This window comes from Artemia franciscana, chromosome 5 (genome assembly GCF_032884065.1).
Source record: "Artemia franciscana chromosome 5, ASM3288406v1, whole genome shotgun sequence".
NCBI lineage: Eukaryota > Metazoa > Arthropoda > Branchiopoda > Anostraca > Artemiidae > Artemia > Artemia franciscana.
Genome location: NC_088867.1, coordinates 7,756,252 through 7,775,190, shown reverse-complemented (window position 1 = coordinate 7,775,190; position 18,939 = coordinate 7,756,252). Strand labels below are relative to the sequence as shown.

Genomic DNA, 18,939 nt, shown 5'->3' with positions numbered 1-18,939 from the left:
AGTACTAGAAGGATTAAAAAATAATAAGTCCCCAGGTGCTGATAGTATGATTAATGAGTTCCTTAAATATGGTGGCTCTGAGGTTAGGAATAAGCTACTGAAGATTATGAAAATGATTTTTGAAAAAGGGGAAGTACCCAATGATTTTAGGAAAACCTTAATTAAACCACTGTATAAGAAAGGTGACAAGAGTGAGTGTCGTAATTATCGGGGCATTAGTCTGGTCTCTGTAGGTAGCAAATTACTGAGTAATATGATACTTTTTAGACTGAGACATGCTGTAGACAAAATTTTAAGGGAAGAACAATGCGGTTTTAGAAAAGGTAGAGGATGTGTCGACCATGTTTTCACTCTTAGGTTAATAATTGAGAAGTCCCTTCGTTGTCAAACACCTTTGGTCCTTAGTTTCATCGATTATGAGCAAGCTTTCGATTCTGTTGATAGAACAGCGTTAACAAAGGTCTTATCGTTATATGGTATACCAGAAAAATACATTAAAGTGATTTGCGCTATGTACGAGAATAATACTGCTGCGGTTAAGGTAGGAAATGAGGTTAGCAACTGGTTTTGTATTAAATCAGGAGTTAAGCAGGGCTGTGTTCTATCCCTCTTTATATGGATTATTTTGATGGACTCTGTCTTAAGGAGCCCAGGAAAGATAATAGGAGACCATGGAAAGGAATGGGGAAGAAGAACTTACCTGGACTTAGATTATGCTGATGATTTAGGCATATTAAATGAAAGTGTGAGCAAAATGAATGAATTTTTAGAGGTTTTACGAGTTCAGGGTGCTAAAATAGGCTTGAAAATTAATGTTAAGAAGACTAAGTCACTAAGGCTAGGAATAAGTGAAGATGAACAAGTGACATTAGGTAACGAAAAGATTGATCAGGTTGGGAGCTTCAGTTACCTTGGTAGTATTATTAGTAAAGATGGTGGGAGCAGTGAAGATGTTAAAAGTAGAATAGCTAAAGCTCAGGGTGTTTTTTCACAGTTAAAAAAGTTTGGAAGAATAGAAAGTTAAGCCTACAAACCAAGATTAGGATATTGGAAGCTACAGTGATGACAGTGGTCAAATATGGCTCTGAAACATGGGCACTCCGAAAAGTAGATGAAAATTTACTAGATGTTTTCCAGAGAAATTGCCTACGGATTGTTCTGGGTACCCGGCTGACTGACCGTATTTCAAACAGTAGGTTGTACGAAAAGTGTGGTTCAATCCCGCTTTCTGGGGCTATAATGAAAGAAAGGTTGAGATGGCTAGGCCACGTTCTACGGATGAAGGATGACAGAGTACCGAAGATTGTCCTTTTTGGCCAACCGTCTAAGGCTACACGGAAAGCAGGTCGTCCTTGTCTGGGTTGGGAGGATGTCATAAATAAAGATTTAAAGGAAATGGGAACTTGCTGGGAGGGTGTAAAGAGGGAGGCTTTAAATAGATTAGGTTGGAGGAGGAGCGTGCGTAGCTGTGTTGGCCTCAGGCGGCTTGGTGCTGCAGTGAGTTATTAGTAGTAGTAGTAGTAATAGTTACATCAAAAGAATCACATTTTAATGCTGATTTTTAAATGTATAAGTTTCATCAAGATTAGTCTTACCCGTCAAAAGTTATGAGCCCGAGAAAATTTGCTTCATTTTAAAAAATAGGGGGAAACACCCCCTAAAAGTCATAGAATCTTAACAAAAATTACACCATCATATTCAACGTATCAGAGAACCCTATTGTAGAAGTTTCAATATCCTGTCTACAAAAATGTGGAATTTTGCATTTTTTGCCAGAACACAGATCACCGATGCGTGTTTATTTGTTTTTTTTGTTTTTTTGTTGTTGTTTTTTTCCCAAGGATGATCGTATCGACTCAGTGGTCCTAGAATTTCACGAGAGGGCTCATTCAGAAATTGAAAGTTCTAGTTCCCTTTTTAATTGACCAAAAAAATTGGAGGGCACCTAGACCCCTCCCACGCTCATTTTCCCCCAAAGTCTCCAGATCAAAATTCTGAGATATCCATTTTATTCACCATAGTCGAAAAACCTAATAGCTATGATTTCAAGGACGACCTACTCCTCCAAAGTCCCCGTAGGAGGGGCTGTAATTTACAAACTTTGACCTTTGTTTACATATAGTAATGGTTATTGGGAAGTATACAGACGTTTTCAGGGGGATTTTTTTTGATTTGGGGGGGAGAAGTTGATGGAGGGGAGTCAAGTGGGAGGATTTTTCCATGGAGGAATTTGTCAAGGGAGAAGAGAATTTCAATGAAGGGGGCACAGGACTTTCTAGCATTATTTAAAAAAAAAAAACAATGCAAAAATAAATATGAAAAATTTTTCAACGGAAAGTTAGGAGCATCATTAAAACTTCAAAAACGAACAGAAATTATTACGCCTATGAGGGGATTACCTCCTCTTATTACCTAACCCTAATTACCTCTAATTACCTCCTCTTTTACCTAAAGTATTTTTAGTAATTTCAACTATTTATTCTACGGCCTTTGTGATTTAGGAGTCGTTCTTAAGGAATTGGGTCAAAATTTAAGCTTTAGTGTAAAGAGCGAGGTATTGACGATGGGTTGAACCCCCTCATATACGCAATAAGAACATACGAATATGGAAGTTCGTTGCATAAGTTAATTCGTAGGTAATGTATATTTTTTACTAATGAAAACGTTCGTACGAAATTAAAAGTTTTAGATGCTTTTTCTAGCAATCAAAAAATTGGAGGGCAACTAGGCCTACTCCCTCGCTTCTTTTTGTCTCAAAATCTTCCGATTAAAATTATGAGAAAGCCATTTAGCCAAAAAAAAAAAATATGCAAATTTTGTTTTCATTATTGATGTGTGGAAAGCCAAGATCAAAACATGCATTAATTCAAAAATTTCCAAAAGTTAAATAAAAAAGAACTAGTTTTTTTAACTTAACCCTTTCAGACCTGAACCAAGAAGGAGTTGCGTAAAAATTCTGAAAATAGCAGAGAGTGATCCTGGAGGTTCAACTAGAACACGTTTATTTTTTTAAATTTTTATTTCATTCCATATCCAAAATGTGAATGGTTACCATATGGTCACGTCAGGTATATACAGATACTATTTTAGGTGAAAATTTGTGAAACAGTTGCGATCTGAGTTCAAACACAGTCGAACTTTGCACTTCGAACACATGATTCGACTGGTTCCACCCCTAACGCACTTCTCATAGCGACACCTTCCCTTTTCAGTCGTATCTGGAAAATGCGAGGTCTGGTCAAACCTCACTGATTCCGAAGGCATCCCGTCTCGCGAGGTAGTCGTATTGCGCTTGGTCACTGATAAGGATGGTCTTCCAACTCGAGGACTTTGAGATACGCCAGTAAGAACCAACCCACGAGCAATGTCCATTTTGAAGTACAGCAGAGACATGTGCTGAACATTGATCTGCTTACACTGTCGGCGGTGTATCAGCCAGGCGTTGTTCACAGCCATGTCAAAGAAGTAGTAAACAATCCTCATATACCATTTCTTAGAGCGATTGTCAGCCCTGTAAAGCTCCAGAAACATGTCAGCAAGATCTACGCCCCCCATTGATTTGTTGTAGTCACAGACGATTCGGGGGCGATCAACTTCGACGTATTTCCGTGTTGTGCCATTCCATCTCTGACACTTATCAATTGGGGTGACTGCACAGTATGAAGAAGCCAAATGGACTGGTTTGTTGTCATACCATTTTACTACCGATACTTCTGAATGTCTTTCAAAACGGAAGTCCACTGACCCTCGTCCTTTCTTCTTCATGTTGGCGTCGGTATCTAGAACAGCGCCCCTCATTCTGTTGCTGCGTATCGTACCACATGACTCGATGCCATATTCAACCCGGAGCTTGTGAATGGGATCGATGCCAGTATAGAAGTTATCAAAGAACAACTTGAAGTTCATGAACCTTGGCAGATTTTCTACAAGCCGAAGGACAACGTCAGTACCTTGGCCAAGTTCAGAAATTTCAACAGCTCCTTTTCCTGTATATATCTCTATGTCATACACTATTCCGCTGATGCCGGCTCTCGTGAAAACCTTTACACCCCACGAGTGGGGCTTGTCCTTCAAGTACTGTCGAAATCCAATTGTTCCTTTGAATGGGATCATCTGTTCGTCAAAACTTTGGATCTCTTCAGGGTCTATTTTTTTCAGATTCTCCCTGAATGCGTCGTATAGTCTTCTGATCTTGAACAGTTTATCATGACCAACCTCCCCTTTCGGTATCATTAAGGTGTCATCGCAAATGTGGAAAAAAGACCTCAAGCTGATGAACCTATCTCTGCTCATGGTATCAGCCACCGGGGAATATCGTATTCCATTCTCCCAGTACATTCTAATAGCCGGAAGTTTGAGAAGGCTCATAAGCATTTGAACTCCAAGAAATCTGCGCAGCTCTTCAAGGGAAAGTTTCAGAGCAAGATAATTCTTTCTCATGGCATTCAGATTCGTTTGGTCTACAATGTTTGAAAGAATGTCTTCTGTGATAAACATTCGGAAGAGATCAAGGGGCGTTTGTACCTCGTCATAGTGTGGCATAGAACCCTTCCATGTAATATTTCGAGGTTCGGGCTCCGTTTTTATTCACTTGTATTGCTTTGCCTCCTTCGCTACCTTTTTTTTTGCTACTGGTTTTGCCGTGACCTGAGGAGCATCAGTTGGAGTTACTAGACCGGCTACTGCTTGGGAAGGAGCATTTTTTTGAGCTCTTGTAAGGACAAAGGGTTCCGCAGGTGCAGTAACTGTTGCTGACTGTATTGCAGAAGAAGCTGACAGTGGTGCTGATGATGTGCTTGAAGAACTGTTTGACGCTGTTGTATCATTCAAGCCCGGGAGAGGCAAATCGAATTGATCCGTGTCATCGCCATTGTCTAACTCGAACCTGCCAAGCATTGCTAAGGGGATGTCGTCTGTGTGGTCGATATCCTCTTCATCTCTTCCGTCTTCATTGCCATAACAGTTGAGAGAACGTAAAGGCTGAAATTCTTGATCTGGATTGTCTGGTGCCCAGTTTGGGTCGTCGTCGTCGGAAGAGATATCTATATCTGAATCACAATCAGGTATGAATAAAAGCCTTGCTGCTTCTTCTGCAGTCATTTTCTTGGTAACTCTTCTACTTCTTTCCTTGATCAGTCTCTCTTCCAAGGGCTTGGGACCATGACCTCTCATGGAGTCAGAGCTCGTGCTTGGATCAGCTGAAAAGAAATTCAAGGTAAGTGCATCACTTAATAATAACAATAATAATAGTATATTGCAATAAAATAGGCCATTGGCCTCAACACTTGCCTGAGGCATCCCACAAAATAGTTTTTTTACCCTTGTTTCAGTAAAAATGAGGAACAGAAAGAAAATGTGCCTATTCCCGATCATAAAAAGGACTTGCTGCCTCGTTTGCTGCACAAATCTGCCTAGGTATGGTTTGGCACTGAATGCCTGACGTGACCATTTGGTAACCGATCGTTAGCAACCTTGTTTGCGGCTAAACTACAGCTCAGAATTAGACTAGTGATATCTCATTCGAAAGAACGCATTCTTAGCTACAAAATAAGATCATAATCAGGCTCTGAACTTACCAGAAACGTCCAGGTCATCGAGGTCGAAATCTGCACCTTTCCTCTTTTTCGACATTTTATGTTTTGTCTAAACTTGGACGCTCGCTCGACCGCTCAGGTAAAGCCTTGAGGGACAATAAATTCAAACGCGACAGAGTCAAGCAAGCGCTATCTAGTGGAAAAGAAATCACGATTGTGACTTTGTCGAGTCGAGAGAAAAAAAATAGGAGGCGAGCGGTATCCGTATGGTGACCACAGGCATGAAAGGGTTAAAGTAAGGAGTGACATTTTAACTTAAAACGAACAGAAATTACTCCTTATATGAAAAGGGCTTTTCCTCCTCAACGTCCCGCTCTTTACGCTAAAGTTTTTACTATTTTAAAAAGTAGAGTTAAGAGAAAGAGTCAAACTTTAGCGTAAAGAGCGGGGCGTTGAGGAAGAAAAGCCCTTTTAATATACGGAGTTATTTCTGTTCGTTTTAAGTTTTAATGTCGCTCCTTACTTACACTTAGAAAAACTTGATTTTTTATTTAATTATAAGAAAGAACGACCCCTAGCCTATATTAACTGAAATTTTATAATTAAATTAACTTTCGAAAAACTGCTTCTCTATGGTGCCAATTGCAGTACCATTTCTTTTTGATTTTGCTACCTGATTTCATTTGGTTCATTCATAGTTTCTTCATTATTATAGCTAGGAGGTAGCAAAAATAAGTTTCTTTTTTAAACTTTAACTTTAAGATACATAAGGGATAGGTATAGTTAATTAAAATGGGATAAGTATAGGATAATATGGGATAAGTATAATAGAGGTTTTGTATAGACTTTGACTTGACAAATGTGTAAAAACTGTCTGGGGCAGGAAATGAACCTCCGACCTTCGTAGAAGAATACCAACACGCTATCCACTATGCCATGAAGGCCTTCAAGGATACAATTTTAGATAGTTATATTAAAGAACGATATTGAATGTATGATGATGCAATATTCACTTATCTTTCGACAAAATAATACTCCACAAGTATCTTTTGAAAAGTTTTTATTGTAGTAAATTATGGTTGTACCAGTTACTGCAACCTAGTAAAAGGCGAACCACAGCCCATAGTACCCAAATCTGTGTTGCAGTGGTAGTTTACATAAAGGATTATTATAGTTCGTAATAAATAGTGTTATATAAAGGATCCTTATTTATAATAAATTTACAAAAAGAATCAATCCATATAAACCTGCCGTGTGTCGAGTACTGTGGCTCGGTGTCGAAATTGACTATATCGTTTTTTTTTGTTTTTTTTTTAAACAGGGATATTGACATTTATAACATTTCTGTAATCTAAAAATATTACAACTTTAAGGAAGAATTTATATTTTTCCCAGGGTGGTTGTATCAAACCTATGGTGACATCAAGAAGAGGTTTACAATGTCTGTGGTTAGAAGACAAGTGACAACGAGAATCAACATTTACAAGCCTGCCGCGTAGCCCTGCAGGGGTCTGGCATTGAAACCGGCTACATATTTTTTTCTTAGAACTTGCACATTGATATTCCTGCCAACAAAAACGATCTAAATAGGTCACAACCTTACAGAAAAATTTGAATTTTGCCCGGGTTGGTCATACCGATTCAATGGTGACGCCACAACATAAATAAGAGGCTGTAGTTAGAAGAAAAGCGACAATGACGTTCAACCTTTTATAAAACCTCCAAGCAATGAAATAGATATAAATGATTACATCGGAGTTTCTAAGGACGATAACGCTGATACTGCATCAATCTCTGTTAAAGAAAAAAGATTCAGCATTATGTTTTTCATAATGACAAAAGACGGGCCGAGTCAAAAGTTAAAGGTCTAATCGAAAAAAAAATGCAGTAAATAAACTACTATTACTGCTATTACTACTACTACTACTACTACTACTACTGCTGCTACTACTACTACTAACAACAACTCTCCGCAGCACCAAGCCGCCTGAGTCCAACACAGCTACACACGCTCCTCCTGCACCCTAATCTATTCAAAGCATTTCTCTTTACATACTCCCAGGAAGTTCCGATCTCCTTTAAATCTTTCTTTATGACATCCTCTTACCCTGACCGTGGATGACCTGGTTCCATTCGGCCCTAGGTGGCTGGGCAAAAAGAACAATCTTTGGCAATCTGTCATGCTTCATCCACAGGACATGCCCTAGCCATCTCAACTTTCTCTCATAATAGCCATAGAGAGCGGTATTGAACCACACTTTTCGTACGGTTTATTGTTTGAAATACGGTTAGTCAGCTGGTTATCCAAAACAATCCGTAGGTAATTTCTCTGGAAAATATCTAGCAAATCTTCATTCACGTTTTGTAGCACCCATGCTTTAGAACCATTTTCGACCACTTTCATCACTGCAGCTTTCAATATTCTAATCATGGTTTGCAGACTTATCTTCCTATTCTTCCAAACTTTTTTTAACTGTGAAAAAACACCCTGAGCCTTGGCTATTCTACTTTTAACATCTTCGCTGCTCCCACCGTCTTTACTAATAATACCACCAAGGTAAGTGAAGCTGTCCACTTGATCAATCTTTTCGTTACCCAACGTCACCTTTTCATCTTCACTTATTCCTAGCCTTAATGACTTAGTCTTCTCGCTAATGAAATCTTGCTAAATGGGCTCTGTTTCCCGAAGCATTACTATGCGAAAGTTAAATTTAAATTTTAAGAGTCAGATTTTATTGGGAAAGGGGCAGCCTTCTTTGCATTAAGAGCAACCATGGGTAAGCTATTAAATGGGTAAGCATGGTAAGCTATTAAAGCGAACAAAGGTGAACAAAAATGATTAAAACTTGCAAAAAAAGAAACAACTCCATATATGAGGGACTTCTTCCTCATCAAACCTGATTTTAAAAAACCTGATTTTACGGTAAAGTATGACTTATTGTCCGAATTCTCTAAAACCAATTTTTCAAATGTAAGAGCCATTCAGTTGGAGTTTGAAGTATTCTTAAGCAATTAAATGATTTTATCATAATAAATTTTGGTGGTGGGGCATATGGGGCATATGAGCTGGCAGCGCCCCTCAATTGCGAAAAAATTTCTGTTGTTTTTAGATTTTGATGTCGTTCTTTAGTTTCATTTGAAAAAAACTGTGTTTTTAATTTTACTTATTCGCATTGAAAATTAGGGACGTCCATTTTATTAATACTCTATCTTAGAATCCACCTGATCATCTAGTTCATCTGAGTTTCATCGATGAAGGAAAGATGGGGACTATGGAGGAAATTTTCTTTCAGGAAACGAACTTTGTGATTTTCATGCGTTAGGTTTCAACTTCTTGATGGGGACTCTTTTATTTATTTATTTATTTTCTTTATTTCCCTCAAAAAATGAGGAGTAGGCTACAATATAAATATAAAGAAAAGACAAATGATAACGCTTACAATCAAAAATATCAAATATTGATCAAACACTTAAAAAGAGAAAAAAAAGATACAAAAACACTTGCTAAATAATTTAGCCTGTAAATCATCAAGAGCCAGAACTGTTACTAAAAAAAACGGACTTTTGTCCGTTTGTCCGTTTGGATTTTGTTTCATGATCTTTGTCTTAGATTAAATAAAAAACAAGTTTTTTCAACTGAAAGTAAGGAGCGACATTAAAACTTAAAACGAACAGAAATTACTTCGTATATGAAAGGGGCTGCTTCCTCATCAACGCCCCGCTCTTTACGCTAAAGTTTGACTCTTTCTCTCAAATCTTCTTTTTAAAACAGTAAAAAAAACTTTAGCGTAAAGAGCGGGGCGTTGATGAGGAGGCAGCCCCTTTCATATACGAAGTAATTACTGTTCGTTTTAAGTTTTAATGTCGCTCCTTACTTTCAGTTGAAAACACTTGTTTTTTTATTTAATTTCTTAACGTTTTTGAATCAATACATGTTTGATTTTGGCTCTCCGCAGAGGAATAATTAAAACGAAATTTGCATTTTTTTTTTTTGGCTAAATGGCTTTCTCATAATTTTGATCGAATGATTTTGAGAAAAAAGAGCGGGAGAGGAAGCCTAGTTGCCCTCCAATTTTTTGGTTAATTAAAAAGGCAACTAGAACTTTTAATTTTTTACGAATCTTTTTATTAGTAAAAGATATACGTAACTTATAAATTAGCTTACGTAAAGAACTTTTTATTCTCATGTTTTTATTACATATATGAGAGGGTTCGCCCCCTCGTCAGTACCTCTCTCTTTACACTAAATCTTAAATGTTTTCCCAATTCATTAAGAATGACCCCTGAATCACAAGAGCCGTAGAATAAATAGTTGACATTACTAAAAATACTTTAGCGTAAAGAACGAGGTATTAAGAGGAGGTGAGCCCCTCATATGGGTAATAATTTCTGTTCGTTTTAAGTTTTAATGCTGCTCCTTACTTCCAGCTGAAAAAAAAACTTTTCATATTTATTTTTTCATTGTTTTTCTTAAATAATGCTAGTAAATCCTGCACTCCCTTTATGGAAATTTTCTTTTCAAATGACAAGTTCTTCGATGGACAGCTCCCCTAGCATATCCCCCTCTTCTCAACCCCTCCCCCAACCAAAAAATTCTCTTGGAAACGCCTGTGCATTTCCCAATAACCATTACTATATGTAAGCACTGGTCAAAATTTGTAACTTGTAGCCCCTCCCACGGGGACTGTGGGGGAGTAAGTCGTCCCCAAAGACATAGTTATAAGGTTTTTCGACTACGCTGAATAAAATGGCTATCTCAGAATTTTGATCCGTTGGCTCTGGAAAAATAATTAGCGTGGGAGGGGGCCCAGGTGCCCTCCAATTTTTTGGTCACTTAAAAAGGGCACTAGAACTTTTCATTTCCGTTAGAATGAGCCCTCATGCAACATTCAAGGACAAATGGGTCGATACGATCACTCCTGGGAAAGAAGACAAAAACAACAAAAAAACAAATAAACACGCATCCGTGATCTGCCGTCTGGCAAAAAATACAAAATTCCATATTTTTGTAGATAAGAGCTTAAAACTTCTACAGTAGGGTTTTCTGATACGCTGAATCTTAGGGTGTAATTTAAACTTATATATTTAAAATCAGCATTAAAATGCAATTCTTTTGATGTAGCTATTGGTATCAAAATTCCATTTTCTAGAGTTTTGGTTACTATTGAGCCGGGTCGCTCCTTACTACAGTTCGCTACCACGAACTGTTTGATCATGCGAATGTATCTAATGATCAGATCCCTGTGAGTGTCAATGCAGTTCTGTATTTGAAACTCTGTGGCTATCCATTCTTAGAACTTCAGATCGATCAGTAGTACTTTAGCCACCTAAACAGTAAGCTTTTATCTATTGGAAGTAGGTTATTAATAAAATGCCATGTTTTATTGCTATAATTATAACTTATTTTATTATTGTTAAAAGAGCAAGACAATTCACTTGGTGGATAACACATTTCAATAAAAAAAAATAAACAATTAAAAGTTTCTTACATCAACGTTTATTCCTGGTAAATGAAAAACTCCTTTTGTAGGCTGACCAGATGGTAAATATTTGAAGGTATAAAAATCATGAGTTCCCTTAGTCCATGTAACACTGTAAAGTTTATTCTGTCCAAGGTCAAATTCGCAAACCAAGGTCAAGTTGTCTCCTCTAATTGCCTGATCGGGAACATGGAAATAGGTAATATGAACACAACCGATGCCTAAAAATGATTAATTCAAAGTTAGTTTTTACCATTCTAGTCATTTTAATGTTTAACCATCATAACCAGTAGTATATGTAAACTGTTATCATCACCAACAACAAATTAAGGATTGGCTGAAATATCGAGATGATTGAGAGGGACACAAAAAAGTAAAAGTTTCCTCTGGATAAAGTGTATCAGTTTCCTTTCCTTCCCTTTCAGTTTATTGAGTTTTCATTGGAGGTCTTCTTTCAGTTTCCTTTGAGTAAGAAACCAAAAGACGAAAAATTATTTCTGAAACAAAAAATTCTGAAATTATATAAGCACCAATAGGATAAGGAGTGTACTAGATATCCACTCGCACTAAAACACTACAATCAGCTCAATATTATGTATCGTTTGAAAGAAACATTTTACTTTTTAGCACAAAAGTATAAAATCTTTTATACTTCCAGCACTCTTTGAATTTTCTTCGTAGACCCTCCCCCTATATAAAAATAAAGATTAGAGATGGCAACTATAAAAATGGAATATAGAGAATGTAGTAATGGAAACTTGAATAATAGCTGGAATACCGTGTATTTTGAAAATAAATATAACTCTATAAAAAAGAGCAATAAGAAACTCTTCTTTTCAGAAAATTATCCGTAAAACATTGCAAAAAAGAAAATCAAAGATGAAATAAGTTTTGAAGCAGACAATCTGTATTCAGAGAAAGTGTTTAAAAGTTTTAGAATTTTAAAGAAGGATTTTTCAAACATTAAGTCGTCAATTTTACTTAGGTTGTATGCCTTTTGCTTGAGACAAACTAAAATCAAACTTGAGGACAAAAATAAAAAAATGTGTAATAGCAGTGCCGATACTGCATCACCTACGTAATTGGATAATTTGCAGACAGTTCAACCTGCAAGCGTGTTTTGCATGAATGGCTAATTAGAGTGAAGATTCAAGGAAGAACTTTAAAAGGGTTGGAGCTTGGAATACCAGTTTACTTATTTGTGTAACAAATTGGACAATCCATAAACACGTAACGTTAGTAATCAGTGATTGTTGAGCAGGTTAACTTTGATATATTCTTTTCAAGGCAACTTCCTGTAATTGTTATGTACATCCTTTGTAGTACAATTGCAACGTTAAAATCAACGAAAAAGGCAGGTCATTCATAGGTCTTGGCTTCTTTGACAATATGTGTGACTGTGATGTGCCTCAGGCATTAAATTCAAAAGAAATGAAGCTCGATTGCTTAAAAATAATACGATAGTACTAATAGTGCTGTGAGGAAAACAAACGGGTACTTTCAACCAGACTATATTCCCATCCCTACCATCAAAAATAAAGAATGTAAGAAAAACAACTTAAAAACGAAGCCTCTTTTGTACTTATTGCCTTTTGGAATATGATAACATCAAAAGTTGGTTCTATCCCATATAGCTGCAAATTTTTCCATTTTCAGTTTTTTATCTCCTGGGTATATGAACTTCATTTTTAGGTACTTTCCTAACTTTTTTCTTTTAATGCTTTTCTTTAAATTTTCTCTTTGTGTTAGTGCAGAGGGTTGACTGCAACAAGCAATCTTAAATTCCTGTCACTTTGTTCGCTATCATTAGTTGTATTTTATTGTTTTATTTTTAAATGAATTTCGTTAATGGATACATTGGTCGATTCTGTATACATCCATCTTATCAGGAAAAATTTTGTATTACTAAGTAATCATAGGTACCCCGCCCTATATAATCCTTTTTCTACACAAATAGACATTTGCGGCAGTCTAACCATCAACTTAATCACTCTAACAACACAGCAACAGTCTTGTTACTGAAGGATCGGTAATATCTACATTGCGTCAAAACAGAAAGTATCCCTTGAGGTTACTTTTTCTGACAAGCTATATGAAAGTTCAAAGCTTAATCCTGACCTATGGGGAATACTTGCCATGAGTAATCTTTCGTTGTTCACCACTTTGGGGCGATAATTGAGGGTAAATTATCTTTTATTTCAATTCTATAGGGATTGAGTGTTTTGAGGACTTTTCCCAGATAGACAGTGTTATTGGACTAGACTTGCTGAACAAAAGCGAGAGGGAGAGGTATGCTGAACCTCTCTTTGATATACCATGATTTTTGCAAACTGATTACTATATACAACCATTAATTTATCATTTCACGTTCTTGTATTGTTTTCTACGTTTTCTGTGTTCTTTATTCTACTTTTTCGTTTTCTACTTCTACTTGTCCGTTTTCCTTATTCTATTTTTTCTACTTCAATCTTTATTTTACTTTTTCCTTAGGTCAGCTATTAGATACACTGCACAATTTCAAAGAATTTTCTTCTGCAATTCACAGTTAAACAAATAAAAGTTCAAAATGAGATAAATCCTTTTATCAGCCATTGAGAATAGATACAAAAACTCTGGATATTTCGACCACATACACCGGTGTTTAAAATCTCCTTATTATATTACCTTATTTATTGCCTATCTTTTGCAAATATAATTTTTACTCCACGCTAAAATATTTATTAAATAATAGGAAATTCATTCTCCCCTTAGCGTTAATATTAAATGCAGTAATTGAAGTTGAAAAATTCACCCTAAGAATTCACTTTTGATGGTTTAGGTACCCTTTTCCTCCAAAAAGGACCTTTCAATCTCCCCAAATAGTGGTGTGGGATAATGCACTACTATATAGCTGTTAGTAATACTGTATACAATCATGTTCCGCATTACAACTTTTCATTTTGTATGGCATGTACAGCAAATTGGGGAAGAATACGGCACCAAGTTGCAGTGAGATCTTTCAAATTCGCACAACTTTTATATATCTTTTCGACAGTTCCGGGTTGATTGGCTATCAAAGCCCATTGGGCAACAATTTTCTGTAATAGTTCGGGCAAAAATTTATCTTTTGCGGCACCAAATGAAAGAAATGGGCATTTGGCCTTGAGAAACCTAAGACTTGCAATTCTTGTCATATTTTGTCACTAATTATAAACCGATAAGCAAACTCAGGATTTTCATTGAACAGAATTTCGCCCATGTTTGGATATAAAATCTCAATTGCAGCACAAAACGGCAGAAATTAGCGTTTTCCTATGGTGCATTCACCTTTATTAGTTAAGACGGCGCTAGAAATTATATTTTTTTTCTGTTGGAATGAGCCCTTCCGCGATAATCTACAAATATTACTTGGATATATGTTCATCCCTCGGAAATAAAAACAAATAAATAAACACGCAACCGTTATACAAGTTATTTGCCACATATTACCAAGCGGAATAATCACTTCCTGTCTAAAAACAACTTTTCACGAAGTTGTCAATAAAATCGGCCAAGAAAATATTGTCGAGAAAAAATTGGTGCTTCAGGATCGTGGAGCGTGAACCAACACTGGACAAAGCCCGGGCCTCGAGTTTTCAATTCAATATTCTACCCTTTAGTGCGCAATATGTGCACTTTGTTTAGTACGTTCAATACCTACTAAGCAAGTATGCTATACATTTGGTATTGCAGCCTTTGTAATATGGGCAGTTGATTTTCTGAATTCTCTTTTAAGCTGTACTCGCTCAAAGTCGATTTTATAGCAAATTCCATGTTCCATTTTTATGTTCCAAATTTTACTTCTAATGTACGTTTCGTTTTGATCTCCACATACATTTTGAAGAGGAGTTAATAATATTACACCACATAAGAAACATTCCGCTGGAACTTACCCAACTCTATGCGCCGTTTATTGTTACTTTCGGAACAACCTTTTCTCTGTAATAGTTTTATTATATGTAGACATCCTCCCTAATATAAATTTGCACATTTTCATATTTAATACACAACAAACTCTTCTTTTTTCCTGACAAACACTTTGAAAGACCCTTGGAATTTGTGGAAAGGTCTAATCCTAATAACCCCCTCCCTTCTCTGGGGAAAACTAACTGCAACTGGAACGTCAACAATAGCCTCGGATACTTCAACCTCCCTGATAACGACCCCTGCACACCCCAGACTCGATTTCAGACTGCGAAAGGAACCACCAAAATAAAATTTTGGAATATACCGAAACACACCCTCCGACGACAGTACGACCGAGATTTGCGGAGTGCTGAGGTGTCATTAAAGCCACAATGGTAGGACGTCACGGCTGCTGTTCCGCTCTGGTATGTCTAGCGACACCTATGTGCCACACCTTTCCATGGAGGAACTAAGGCCTAAGGTCTACTCCTAATGTACCTACATATACAACTAAGCTACACATACAAGTACTACTTGCCTAGTTCATATTATACCCCTAGCATAAATTTTATGCTCCAGACAACAGCTCTATTAGGAAAATTCAGTCGTCTCAGAGCAGGTTTTTTGTACTATATGGTCGGTTTGACTTAAATTTACAGAAGGTCATTAGAATTTATACAATTACCTAATGGAAAAGCCAGATTCCATCCTCTTTGTACATATGTGAATTTGATTTGTTTCATAAAAGTTTGGCGAGACGGACAATGATAGATACAAGAGCGTTCTTATATGTTCCATGGAAGGGACGGCTCCCATCCTCGATACATTACTCTTCACGATAAAGTTTTCAGTAATTCTAAAGGTTTCCTGTTCTAATTCAACAGTCCTTTTGCTTCAGGAGTTGTTCTTTTAAGAAATGGGATACACAGTCAAACACGATCGTGTTTGTCAAACACGAGAAAGGACATCCCTTTGATATACAGAACAACTTTTGCTTGCTTTGAATCTTAATGTCGCTCGTTACTTTGTGTTGAAAAAACTTGTTTGCTTTTGTTTGTTTTTTCAAATAATTCCGGTAAATCTGGTTCAACCTCCATGAAAAATCCCTCTCCTCTCGGGGAACACCTCCTTGGAAATATGCTTCCACATAAAATACATTCCCCTGTAAAATTCCTTTCGAATAAGTCCATCCTCGCTGAGCCCCCCCCCTCCGTAAAATTTCTTGTTGAAGATTCAGCCTGAAAAGTCTTCTTGGCATACTTTCATTTAAAAACAGGCTAAGTTCTAATCGTTTCTCTGATTACTCCGGAAATCCGTTTCTGTAAAGATATTTCCAGGGAATACAAACACGCTGACAATTTTTCCAGGACAATTCCCCCGGAATATCTCCACATTCAAAATTGAGTAGGCAAATAAAAATTAAGACGAATAACTGGAAATACGTGTAAGAATTCTGTCAAATCCACCCACTGTAAAATCTTCCCTTGAAATTTTGACCCTCGTAAGTTTCCCTCCACATGGAAATTTATCCTCAAGGGAACCCATCCCATGGACAAAATCCCCCCCGAAAAATGTCTATATACTTCCCAATTTACAAATACTATACGTAAGCAATGGGTAAATTATCTAACTTAAAAACCTATCCCCAGGGGCTGTAATAAAAAAAAAATAAACAGACATCCGTGATTATTTTCTTCAGGCAAAAAATACTAAATTCCAGATTCTTGCAGATGGGAGCTTGAAACTTCTGCAGTAGGGTTCTCAGATACGCTAAATCTAATAGTTGGATCTTCATTAAAAATTTGTTTACTCTTAGGAGTTGTTTTACACCTTTTTTGATTAGCAGACATATTTTCTCAGGCTCGTACGTTCTGATGGTTAACACTAAACTGAAAGAATCTTATATATTTGAAATCATCACAATAACCCAATTCCTTTGATATATCTCTTAATATCAAATTTCGTTTTTATAGGGTTTCAGTTACTATTGAGAGACGTCGCTCCTTAGACCTACCTACAGTTCGTTACCACGAACTGATTGACAATATCCTCATATATAGTCAACTAACATGCTTCTCAATCTTACCTTCTAAAAACAAAATAGAAAGTAAAAAGGAATGACCCATTTTGTCTTTCATCAATCTCGCAATTTTTCTTCACATATCAGAGCTTTTTCCAAATCCCTTATCAGTATCAAACCTTTTCCTGTTGCTCACTGACTAAGTAAGGAAGATTTCTTGTTCCGAAGGAAACCATTTCATCTCTTAGTACGCGCAGATAAGTTTGCACTCATACCATCCTTTTCTTATAGAATGTATACCTACTGCTTTCTTAATCTTTCTCTCTGTTCTACAAAACTCTTTTATTACAGATATGAAAATACCAACAAACAAAATTTATCAGCTGAAAAAAAACTGGTTATCTTCAGAGGCATCAAGTCAGTAAATTTAGGGGTGAAGGCAAGGGGTGAAGGGATGGGGGAAGAATGTGTTTTTAACATATTTTTTCTTTTTCGAAGAATTACCGAAAAAATCTTTGCTCAGAATCGAGGGGGAAATCCATCTAGGAAGGCAAATGCATACTTGGCCCTTTTGTCTGTTTTTGAGCGATTAAAAAGTAAATGAAATAAATGCAAGGTGTTAAATTCCCAATGCTACTACTGCGTTGGATATGTTTTATTTATTCTGAATGAAATTAAGATCTGATTAAAATCAAGGAAAAACATATCATTCATGCATGTTATATTGCTTCATCTTCTGGGATGGACTATAATGTTTTGTAATTCCTTACAAAATGTATGCTTGAAGTTTTCTAGATGTTTTTCTCTGTTTTGTATAACTCTTTTATTTCAGAAACGAAGTATGGTCATAAATCAAGACATAGCAGATGAAAAAAGAAACTGGTTGTACTGGATGACTATAAAGGAATTAAATATACTCTCAAATCCCTCACGCTAGTGGAAAACTATTCTGGGTATTTTCATTTTTTGTATTTATATCCTCCGAGGTAGGCACAAAACTCCGAGCATCCGGCTATGAATGACAGGTTTAAAATCAAATATAAATTACCTAGGTCCCTTTGAAGCCTATAAGTCAATGTAAACCTTTATCAGGATGAATCATTGATCATCTGCATTTTTAGCCGTAAATTAATTAGCAGATTGTTTCCGCACGTCTCGTAATAACAGCTTAGCCCAGGCTTTAAATATTGCAATTAAAGATAAATGAAGGAAAATTTACAAAAAAGAATATTTATTCTAAAAAACGGGCCAAAGGCGCTAACAATCGCCAAGAAAATAATTCCTCTCTTGATAAACGCCATTTTAAAACAATAATTTTTAACAGGAGGGAAGCATTTCTAAACAGGTTTAAGGAATTTAAAAACAGCAGAGCAACTTTAGCATCTGTCAAAAATCCTCTTAATATTATGATAACCCAGTTGAAATTTTCTCCTTTTAAAATCGGCATTGGTACCTTTGAAATAGAATTGCTGGATTTAAAAAACAAGGAGATATAGCACTCTAAATTCAAACATCTTTGTGTTGAATTGGAAATATTAAAGAACAAAAAATGGGATCTTAGTTCACAATGCAAGTGGTCTCCTTTGAACACAGCCTATGTTTCTTTTGAACCTAGACACCAGTTGCGCAAACATTTTTAGAAGCAACACATAGCTATCGTCGTGACATCGACGGTGAGCCGAGATCTTTCCGCGCTGATTGGCTGTGGGAGCGCCGGAAGTTAACGCCTATGTGTGTTGAAATCCTTCTATGGGCAAGATATGACTCCGTGCAACTGGTGTCTATATTGGCTGTGTCTTTGAATGACATCATATTCATCGTTTAAAATAGTATTGCTGACTCTTAGGATCTGCTGAAAAAGCTCGCGTTTGCTGCTCTTTCCCTTTTTGGGTCTACATATATATATGAGATCATTATCAAGAGTAATTTGAGAAGTCATCTGAAAACTTAGAATCATGCCATAAAAAAAAACAACTACACC

General features: G+C 36.6%; 1 protein-coding gene across 2 annotated transcripts in view; it reads right to left on the bottom strand.

Moving 5' to 3' along the window:
* The window catches only part of LOC136026942 (uncharacterized), a 103,174-nt gene extending 86,026 nt beyond the window's left edge, over positions 1-17,148 (bottom strand). For both annotated transcript variants that reach the window (XM_065703801.1, XM_065703802.1), the window contains exons 1-2: positions 17,025-17,148; positions 11,024-11,235 (exon numbers count right to left, since the gene is read on the bottom strand). In XM_065703801.1, the coding sequence (XP_065559873.1) occupies positions 11,024-11,235; positions 17,025-17,076 (264 nt within the window). In that variant the 5' untranslated portion in view covers positions 17,077-17,148. The remainder of the gene's footprint in view (positions 1-11,023; positions 11,236-17,024) is intronic.
* Between the last annotated feature and the right edge of the window lie 1,791 nt (positions 17,149-18,939).